Raw genomic sequence first — 11,139 nt, 5'->3', positions numbered from 1 at the left:
GTCACTAGCTAGACGTGGCCTCTGTAGCCCGGGTGCGGTGTAACTGTGTGTCCGCTCCGGCTGCTCGCCTTCCAGCACGGTTCTGTTACCGGCGTGGACTCCATCGGGGCCTTGTGCTGGGGACTACACTGGGATCCCGCAAGTTACTTGGAACGGAAGCCGGGGAAACTAAGGAGTTGACACCGGGTCAGGGGTGCACACAACATAACTGACAGGAAGGAATGGTGGGAAGCAGAGTGGCAGGGTCCAGGCTTCCATAGCCGCTGCACTGTGTGAACGGGGGTCTGTTCTCATCGCAGGGCGACACGCTGTGTCTGTGTATCTTGCCAGCACATCATGGACAGCGGGATGGAGTTCCACAGACAGACGCCCCCGCTGCACGTTTATCTGTCCGGGAACAGTTTGGAGGCCCCCCAGATGGACTTGGAGTCTCAGGGTCTTAGCCTTGGTGAATGCTGCGGTACCGCAGAAATTAGTGGTAGAGCGCCCCCACGTGTAGACAGCTGTCCAGACATGGACACCAGACCCCCACCAGAGGTAATGGGCATGGAGTCCCATGTGGACACTACGACAGACAGGAATGCCTTCCACATGCAGGAGCTTCTGAGGCAGCTTCCCTCTATGGCATGCCCCTCTAATGGGAATCACTGTGAGGAGGAGGAACGCCTAGGGGCAGCCCCCCATGAATGCCAGCCGTGCCTACTGCATATTGCCATGGGGAAGGGTCTGCAGCAGGTGCCAGAATCCAGCATGTTATCAGCTGACGGCCATGGACTCTTCCACACAGAGCGTGACAAAGAGAAGATGTTCACCCTCTTCCAGTGTGAGGAGGGAACCTTATCACCGGCAGACACCCGGATGCCCTTGGCTAGGATGGAGGGCATATCTAGCAATGAACAGTACCCAGGTGCTGCGGGGCTGGAAGAAGACGAAACCTCATCATTGTCTTCTGGACACAGCAGAGAAGTGTCTTCATGTAGCCTAGGGGAACAAGAGCCCCAGCCATCTCAGGAGGTGGGCACATGATTGCTTGCAAAACCTGCAGTCCAATAGAAAAGAATGTAAATATTGGTAGTTGCACAATTGTTTCTGTTCTTTTATTGGAGTGTCTCAAGTAATAGTGATCGGAGGGCCTGATTCACACTAGGCAGAATTATAGATGATTGCATATTATTTGGGGGGGGGGGGGGTAGTCTGACTGGCTATGCATGTCCTTCTTTTATATCTAGGCTTCAAAGGGAACCTGTCACCAGGGACCTCAGTTTCTGTAAGCATTTTCCTTACAATAAAATTGTGTTCTAATTTGCCATGCACCCTGACAGAATCCTCTGTGTAGTCCCAGGGTTTGGGCTTTAGTTTGGATGCTTTTCAAAAAACAATATTTGATTTGTCTGTGCTGTTCACTCCTCTGCTCTCAGCCCCCACCTTTGTGCTCCTGTACAGCTCCTCTCTTCTCACAGGCTTGTGAGCTGACATCAGTGTGGGAGAGAGGGCTGAACAAGAGCACAAAGATGGGGGGGCTAAGAACTGAGGAGTGAGCAGCACACACCAGTCACATTCTGTTTTCTGAAATTTATCCAAAGCAAAGCCCAACCCCTAGGACTAAGCAGAGGATTCTTTCAGGGTGCAAGGTAAGTTCTAACACACATTATATTGTAATGTAAATGCTTAGAGAAGGCAGAAATGCATATATGCAATGCAGGTGTAATGGGCTTCTGTAACCTGTCTCAAACAGGCTCTGTGAGAAGAGAATGTAAAACAAAGCAGGAGATGGGTTCAAAAAGCTGGGGGATTTTGCAGGCTGGTAGCACGTTATATAGGCATGTGCAAGTTTAAAGGTGCTCCACTGGAAAGGAAATTGGTACCAAAAACTTGCAGGCTTATTGGGGGAGATTTATCAGTGCTTCTCTGCCACGGGGCATGCCTGTGCAATTTTTAATAATAAGTGAACATTTTATTTTATTTTTTTTTTTTTTCCCCATAGACCTTGCCACTTCCTCAGAATTATCAAGCCCCTCCAAAAGGTATGTGCATGTGTGAAGGTTGATTGTTTAATGTGAATTTAAAGGGAACCTGTCATCAGGTTTTCACTATCAAACCTAATTACAAGTAGCCACAGAAATTATCTCAGGGTTTCTCATTCATTATTTATTTTCCCATTTAAAAATCCATATCTCATTGTTATTAACTCTATTAAAGTATCTGGCACCTTCACACTGTCTCATGTTTTCCTTTCTTCGATGACTTCCTCGTTCTCACCTCCCTCAGGAATTTCCCTTCAGAGACAATGACTCTGCCAGTGGCTCCCTCATTTCCCCCTCCCTAATTCCTGAGGCGTGAGGGAGCTGTGAGAGTTGAAGAGAACATGTCCCCATTGTCACCTGGTCAGTCTTTTGGCAAGATTCCAGCTCCTTTTTTGAAATTGATCTAATAAAGAAATAAGCTATGGATTCTTTTAATATTAACTGAATATTCGATAGTCCTTGAATTAATATAATTTACAAAGTTTTTTAGGAAACTACTGGATCTAGAAAATGGGTAGGATGTTTGTGTCAACCCGTTATGGGGTTGATATGTTTGATATCAAAGACCAAAATTGTTGACGCTCTATTCAATGTGAGTTAATCCTCTTAAGTTGGGTGGGGTAGTTTTGGCTAAAAGTAAAATTGCTATTTCCCCCGTCCCCCATGTATGCTCAGCTTCTCTAGATTTCCCCCGTATTTTGTTTATGCCCCCATTTTCTCTGTTGCATCTTCCCGTCTCTTTTCCCCACACTGTTTATGGCTCGTTGGCCCTTTTTCTCTTCACCCTCTGTTTTTCTGCCTTTTCTCTTGCCGGCCCCATTGTCCTTCAAATTTCATCCTACTTTGTTGCCTCTAATTATTTCTCATTGCCCCCTACTTAAAAACAAATAGCACATCCATCCAGTTCCTTGAAGCTGTCTATTGTCAATTTTGTTATTCTTATAAAATCCTGAATCCTTCTCCTTTGAAGGGGCATATGAATCCAATCATTGGATTTATTTCAAGTGCTTCATTTTGGGTTTTTCTCTTTCAGTCCAGCATGGTGCAGCTACCATCCAAAAAGTTGTATTTGTGAATTAACTTCACAAATCTACCCAATAAACCCTCCTGACTAGTACACATCTATAGAACCATTCCCACCCCTATTCAGCTGCAATGTGTATCACCACAACAACCCAGTGCTCTAAATGGAATAAGTTTCTATATAATGAGAAGAGGCTGCTTCTTCCGCATAAGAAGGGACCAGAGGGGAAAGGAGTTATTCTAGGCAGTAAACGGGATCGCATTGCATTCGGCGGTTGTTTTGTGGAGTGATTTGTAAAGTTGTATTGTTTTTATTTTCAGTACACTGAATGTTAATGCTGTTCTGTTTTTCTATATCAGTGCCTGGTCCTTGTGAACTGGAGGATTTACTGGATGGGGTGATTTTTGGGGCCAAATATCTGGGGTCAACACAGTTGCAGTGTGAGAGACATCAGGTTGCTGGCACACGTATGCGACAGGCGCAAGAGGCAGTGGATAGGGTTAAGGTGAGACGATGGATGGACTAATGGATGCATAAGACCATGGGAAGTGAAGATGTTCTGTCTTGTATGGAATTTTTTTTCTGTTTTACACCCTAGGCACCAGAAGGGGAATCTCAGCCTATGACAGAGGTGGATGTCTTGATATCAACACAGCGGGTTAAAGTCCTCACTGCAGACACTCAGGTCGGCTCTTATGTAATTTAACTATGTTTAAGGTCTCATTCACATGTTTGTCTTGACTTGTAATATTTTAAACTATCTAAGGACAATGATTTATGTGTATGTGGCATTTCTGTAACTCTTCAGCCACGTTCAGAGTTTGTTAAAAATTCAGGCAAATTAAAACTGAACGATTGTTCTAGAGGAGAACAAGCTTGATACATGTAATCAGGGCTGTGTGTTGAAGGCCTAAATTATTAATGTCTAAGTGATGTATGGTGTTTTACACTTCCTTTATCTTTTATTTTAGGAAGCCCTTATGGATCACCCTCTGCAGACAATTTCCTATACAGCTGATATTGGCAATATAGTGGTAATCATGGCACGTAGAAAATCCCCACGTAGTTTGGACCAACCATCACAGAAACGGCCACATAAAATGCTGTGCCACGTCTTCCAGACAGTTGATGTAAGCCTGGGTTGTTAATGACATTGAAGCCTTTAATCCTTACTGGTGTCTTCTGAAAATACAATTTGTCCAATATGGGGAAAGTAACAAAACAAAGAGCTTTGGCATATTTAATTACCGGTACTTATATGATTTGAGTGTCTATTTTAGTCTAAAGTGTGATTTAAGGGGCATCTTGCTGGTAAGACTAACCACAGTGTAGTTTTATACCAACACCATTTTTTTTTCCTGCCTTGTCCCCGGATACAATTATGTAGATTATTTTGCACAGTAGCAGTGTAGTGTATGGGATTTATAAAATCTCCTGTGGGCACCCAAGCTGTCAGCCCAGCAAAGAATTCAGCAGATAACTCCACCTGAAGTACAAGGAAGCCCAAGATGTGCATTGCTCGGTTTTATTTAAAGTGACACATCCTTGGACTGCAGGAGGGAGAATTGGGGGATAGAGCTGGTTTGCCATTGGAGCTTTTTCTCTAGAACCCATGTTTCCTGTTGTTTAGGGGACTATGAGGGTAATCTACAATGATTCCCCCAAATTTCACCACTTTTTATTTTTTCTACTGTATTGGTGTCTTCATGATGCTGAGACAATTGAAGGATGTGACAGCGCAGTAAGCGCTGTCACAGAAAATAATTAATATTGATTGTGCAATAAAAAGTTTTATACAATTTTCCAATATACTTTCTGTATCAATTCCTCATGCTTTTCAATTTACTTCCAGTGGATATAAATCTGTCAATGGTCTTGTGATGGATATACAGCTGCGCATTATTATCAGAGTAATGTGTGATAATAACGCTTCATACACCTGTGTCCATCAAAAAGACTATGTAACAATTTATATCCACTGGAAATAAACATAGAATATTTCTATAGAAACACATGAAGCACAGATTCAGAAAACCATGAGGAATTGATACAGAAAGTATATTGCAAAATTGTATAACTCTTCATTGCACATTAGCAATTATTTGATTAAGGTTTGCAACCCCTTTTAAGTTACCATGTTGGCACTTTGCAATATCTTTTTGGGTTTTTGGTCTTTTTGGGCACTTGGTCTTTATAAGATTCGCCATCGCTGCCCTAGTACATATGTGGATGCATTAATATAACAGCGAAAGGACTGTACTGAAAAGCACAACCACCTTCTTGCTCTTGTTAGCTCTTGGTTCTGTCATTGCCATCTTTGGTTGGACCATATTACTGTACTATTTGTTCATCTTTACATGTAGCTATCTTTTGGCATATGCTTAAAGGAAATCAACCAGATAGAAAACAAAAAACCTACAAATACTCGCCTCTGCTCCTCTTCACCTTGTTCCCAGCGCTGTCCTTTGCTAATATTGACGCGCCATCGCCTAAAACAAAATGCATGCCCACCGCACCTCCCTCTCCCGCGCCAGAAGTGGTATGTTAAGCTTAGCGATGGACAGCGCCGGGATCAAGGTGAAGAGGAGCGGAGGTGAGTATTTGTAGGGTTATTTTTTATTTTAATTTTTTTAAAGGAAATCAAGCAGATAAACATTAAATGAGTGAAAGATGAAAACCTAATGCAATAAATTACTTGACAAATGTATTTCCCACTTTAGGCTCACCTCATTGCCCAGGCAATCGGTCAGGCTTTTGGTTTGGCATACCAGAACTTTCTGCAATCTGAAGGTTTGGAACCTGAACGCTTAGACAATACACGTGTTACAGAACAATTATACAATGCAGACCTTGCCCACTTCACCAATAAAGAAAACATAAGGGAGGTAAGATGAAATTCCCAAAATCCTACAGAAAAAGAAATTTCTAATGTATTAAGGGAAAATATTGTGGCTTGCCATTCTTTATCACAAACCTATTTCAAGTATATGACCATATCTATGTGTTAAACGATGCCGAATGTGTTTATGATTTGTACTGTATATTTATATCAGTTCTAGGGATAAGAATTTTTTTATTTTATTATACATTTTTTACTTTAACCCTAAGTTGTCTGATCGATCCTATCGTATACTGCCATACTATAGTATAGCAGTATATAGGTATTTTCCTCCTCATTCATTACAATGTTCAAATTGCACATTGTAATGAAATTGTTAAAATGAGAACGCCTTGGATCTTCGCAAGACCCGGGGCTGTCATGGCGACTGTCACATTCTGGCGGTGGATTTATTAGCACCAATTGCGGGTGTTAGGGTGGTGTCACACGTGGCATCTTGAACCCGCTTTTAGTCATCCGTTTTTCGTCCGTGAAAAAAAATCATATCCCATTTTATCAGTTTTTAATAAAGCTAATTGGGGGGGAAAAAGATGCGTTTTTAAAGGACTGAAAACACATGACCAAAAACGGGTTCAAAACGCCACATGTGACACCACCCTTACAGGTAAGTCTTTGCTGCAGTATACAGCAAAGACTTGCTGGCTATGGAGAGGGCTCAACCCATGAGCCCTCTCCATGCATCCGACGTACGCCATACTATTATGGCGTGCGTCATTAAAGGGGTATTCCCACTTCAGCAAATTAATGTTGCTTGTATGATAACTTATACAATTTTCCAATTTATTTTCTGTATCCATTCCTTACGGTTTTTCCAACTTCTAGATTTGCTTCCAGTGAGCAGAAATCTTACCATGGTCACACGGGTGCATGGCTCGTTATAACCGAGTAATCAAAGATGTGCGTTATAATGAGCTGTGCACCTGTAGTAAACCTAGAAGCTCTCTATGAAATGAAGGCAAGCTGAGATCTGGAAAAACTGAGGAATTGATACAGAAATACAATTTTTCCAATTTACTAACTTTTCATCATGCAAACAATAGCATGTAATTGGCTTTAATGGGAATACCGCTGTTACACTTAATATGCCTTTACTTGTAGTCTAAGGGTGATGCCACATGTGGCGTTTTCTAAGCAGTCTGTTAAACGCATTCGTTTTATGAAAACGCATGTGTTTTTGACAGGTTTTGCCAACTAAACTATGCGTTTTTGGACGGACTGCTTAAAACGGACCAAAAATTGGTTCAAAACACCATGTGTGGCATCGCCCTTAAAGAACCTGTATTTTCTAAAGAGATTGTTACCTTTTGTTAACTTGGGTATTGGCATGTCTAATTATTATATGTTCATTTTGAGTATCTAGAATTATAAGTTCATATAAGGGAGGGGAATTTGGTAGGAGGGGAGTAAATTTGTTACATAAATACGCCATCTTGGATAGGTGTGCATGGCTGCATTTTGTTTATTGTGAGATGGATAGTTATTATTTATTTTTACGAGGAGTATTTAATTTCAGTTCCCCAGACTGCAGGATACTTGGGCCAATAATTTGCCACCTTTTAAAGAGAACCTGTCACCAGGTTTTGCCCTATTAAACTACTAACCCCCCTCTGATAGTGTATGAAATGTCCCCCCCCCCTTCCCCTGACCTTGGAAGCAATCGTCAAATTCGACAACCGTGTTGATCTGTGCCAACATGGAGAGTTAAGTGCAGGACCCAGCGCAGGGTAGATGCAGGGGGGCTTCTTCCTTCAAGATTCTCCAGTGTATAAGAGGTTGGGCTATGACGTGTTCTGTCATCAGGAGATGGCACCAAATTCAAAGGTTTAAAGTGCTCTTGGCATCCTGCTCTGCTCCTGCTGTAAATCCTGATGTACTTCAGCCAATGGATTCCTCTGAAACTCCTGGTTCATGCCATTTCCCCCCCCCTCATGGGAGGATAGATGCTTTTGTATAACTGAAGTTGCCTTCTGCAGAACTTCACCTTCCACATCATGGATGACCCCTATTCCTATAAATATTCCTTAACCTAAAATACAGGATGAAGTTGAAATGGACAAAATCTATGCCAGATGAGACAGATTTGGACTCTTAATCCAGGATCAATTCTTTCTTTGGGTGAGAAGATTAGAATCTTCCATTACATAAAAATGTAGATGAACTAATCAAAAAAAGTAGAAGGATCCAGAAAATTTGAAAAGGAAATGCTTCACTCCCCTTTTTTGTGGAAGAAGATCCAAGCCTTTGGGATTTGGTGCCCAAAGTGGTTGGATTGATGGCACAAATACCCAGAAAGACTTCTTTGCCATTTGAAGATCTGGGATTGCTTGACCCTGTTACTCGGTGTGGTTTTTTTATTCCCCAGACCATAGATTCCTGCAAACTGAGCTTTGGTCTTTGGAAGGCAGCCACCCCCCTACAGCATACTACAGTATGGCAGTGTGCTAAATGTGCTAAATTTCTCTTAATGCTGAATCCAGCACCTTGTTCAATTCTTCGCTTGTGGTGAAGTGGGGTTTTTTCCTCTGGAAGGGAAATTTTTTTATTTTTTTTCAAAGGCAGATTTAGACCATGTTTTATGACTCCCAACGATCTGTATTGAACTGCTCCCAGTCACTTAAATATGCCCTGCAATGAACGGTGTTCCAATTTACCTCCTTCTGAAGGCACTACCTCTGGCTGAGGAGGAGCCTCTTACCTTGGCTGACTCCTTCTTCTTGTAAGGTCCATGGGAATAGTCACTGCCTGTCCCTGGGACTGGTATGACCGACCCACTGTAAGAAAGGGACGTTTAAAATTTCGGGCAGGCTTTTTAAAATCTGCAAATGATTTCCTAGCCCTGTAGAGGTTGGCTGTTTCCAAATTCAGACGTCTGCATATTCCGCTATGGTAGTATATATGTGCTGCAACTAGTGCCCCCCCCCCCTCCCTTATTTAAATCACAATCTAATTCTGCCAGGCTGTGCACATAGAATGCAGAACTTCATAGTTTATACTGCTGTGAAACTTACACTTCAGTCAGGACAGAGACGGAGTGGGCAGGGGAGAGTGTCTGCAATACATTACATTTTTAATATTTCAGCTTCAATATGGGGCACCAGTTGGAAATGAAGAAATAAAGGATTATTGGCTTTTATTTGTGGTACTGGGATTTTTCCATTGTAAAAACTTAAATGGTGATCTAAAGCTCAGGAGTGTGAATTTGTTACTATGTAGAAATAAAGGCCTATTGGCTTCTATTTGCGGTCGTGTGGTGTTTGCCTCTCCTCACTTGCGTTTTATCTAATTTACAGAAACTGTTAGCTTAAATGTGTGGGTTTTTTTCTTGGTTTTTCTATAGGTGTTTATCCAGAAAGAGAGGGGAGAGATGTTGGGTGTAGCTGTGGTGGAGTCTGGTTGGGGATCCTTACTCCCTACTGTAGTCATTGCCAATTTAATGCATGGAGGACCAGCAGAGCGAAGTGGAGAACTGAGCATTGGGGATCATGTGACCAGTGTCAATGGAACAAGTTTGGTTGGTCTTCCATTCCCTACATGCCAGGGATTAATCCGGGTAAGTAAATGTTACTGAAACCTTTTAAACTTTGTCAGTTGGGTTAGAATTGGTTCACAAAAAAAGGCTTGTTTCACACATTTTTCTTGCATGGGGAGACGCATCAGTTTTAAAATGTGGTTTTGGTATTCTGTTAATTTTACCGCTAACCTGTCACCAGGAATGAGAGATGTATAGATCCACTACTTCATAAATCTTTATTTCACACTACATGAATCCCCACCAGCAGCGTATGACAAAAGGTGTATATGTGATAGAAAGTTTAAACGTCTCTTTCAGGAACTGAAGGGTCAGTCTGCGGTGGTCCTAAGCATTGTGCGCTGCCCCCCAGTGGTTACAGCTATTATTCACAGGCCTGATGCAACCTACCAGCTAGGCTTCTGTGTAGAAGATGGAGTGGTGAGTGTCAAGCGGCTACTAAGAAAGTGTTGGGTATTAACCCTATAAGTCTCCTTACACACTGAGTCTGATGCGTCTAGTGTGTGATGAGCAACCAGAACTCTGCATGCCAGTTCAGTTCTGGTCGCCAGGGTTCAGGCCGGGCTTTGAATCACGCTGTGATTGTGGTCATGTGTAGGGGTTGTTAAGAGTTTTGTATTAACCTTGTGCATACAGATCTGTAGCCTTGTGCGCGGAGGCATTGCTGAACGAGGAGGTATCAGAGTGGGGCATCGAATCATTGAGATAAATGGACAAAGTGTGGTGGCCACAGCACATGACAAGATTATTCAGACACTGTTGGATGCTACAGGGGAGGTAAGAACTTTCTATGTACCTCTAATGAAGCTTTTTAGATTTTAAGAGTTCAGATCACTTGTATCTATTTACAGGTCCATATAAAGACCATGCCAGCCTCCACCTACAGACTGCTCACTGGTCAGGAGACCCCACTATATCTCTGAGGAGTGTTTTTACAGACTTTGCTTGTCCAGAGGGAACAATCTTTATACGTCAAGGGGATTTTGCTGTCCGCAACCACGTTGTGCCTTTTTATGGTGAATGTCCGTTTTATTCAAGTCTCCGTATGTGTCTGGTATAAATTTCTGATGTCCTTCATGTGCGTCCACCAAGACTAAGAAGCAAGTAAGAATGTGACTCTGCTGAGGTGTCTCCACAAGATACTCGGCAATGTGGGAGCTCAGTGACTTTTCTAATGTTTGTAAAACATTCGGTTGTACTGGAGACTTCATCCAATTACTTTTCTACTGGTTTTTAGCTCCAGGAATAACGGGAAACCTTATTTATGGGAAAAGTGCAATAACAAAGTAACTTTCAGGGTCAGATTTTTACTGCACTCATTTCTAGTATAGGTTATTGGCTGCATACACTGTTCTATTTTTATTAAAATGTTTTGAATGAATGTCCCATGGCTTTAGATTTATTTAATAGACTATGATTTTGGAAATGCTTTGTAATCTACTCATGTTAGAGTAGGACTCTTGTACTTATCAAGATTTACCATTTAGTCCTATGTAGTTTCTTGGCGTATAATTGTTGCAAATCACACAAAACACAACTCAAGTTGCGCAATGGTGGAAAAAATACATTACAGAGGTATATATTCGCTTACTTGGGTGTGCAATACCAGATTTATCAACTGAGAATTTTTAGAAGAACGCAAATTTAATTGCAAAACTACACC

The 11,139-nt window shown here is 42.0% G+C and overlaps 1 protein-coding gene across 1 annotated transcript; it reads left to right on the top strand.

Moving 5' to 3' along the window:
* Window positions 1-7: 7 nt before the first annotated feature.
* APBA3 (amyloid beta precursor protein binding family A member 3) lies at window positions 8-10,857 on the top strand. The gene is made up of 10 exons (XM_072113060.1): window positions 8-1,014; window positions 1,985-2,024; window positions 3,408-3,553; window positions 3,647-3,733; window positions 4,020-4,178; window positions 5,769-5,933; window positions 9,285-9,497; window positions 9,777-9,896; window positions 10,113-10,253; window positions 10,328-10,857. Exons 1-10 carry the CDS (start codon window positions 337-339, stop codon window positions 10,397-10,399), a joined length of 1,821 nt encoding a protein of 606 aa, XP_071969161.1. The 5' UTR covers window positions 8-336; the 3' UTR covers window positions 10,400-10,857.
* Window positions 10,858-11,139: the final 282 nt, after the last annotated feature.

Source organism: Engystomops pustulosus, chromosome 1 (genome assembly GCF_040894005.1).
Source record: "Engystomops pustulosus chromosome 1, aEngPut4.maternal, whole genome shotgun sequence".
Lineage (NCBI taxonomy): Eukaryota > Metazoa > Chordata > Amphibia > Anura > Leptodactylidae > Engystomops > Engystomops pustulosus.
Note: the sequence above shows the minus strand (reverse complement) of the source record. Positions and strands in the feature narration are given on the sequence as shown.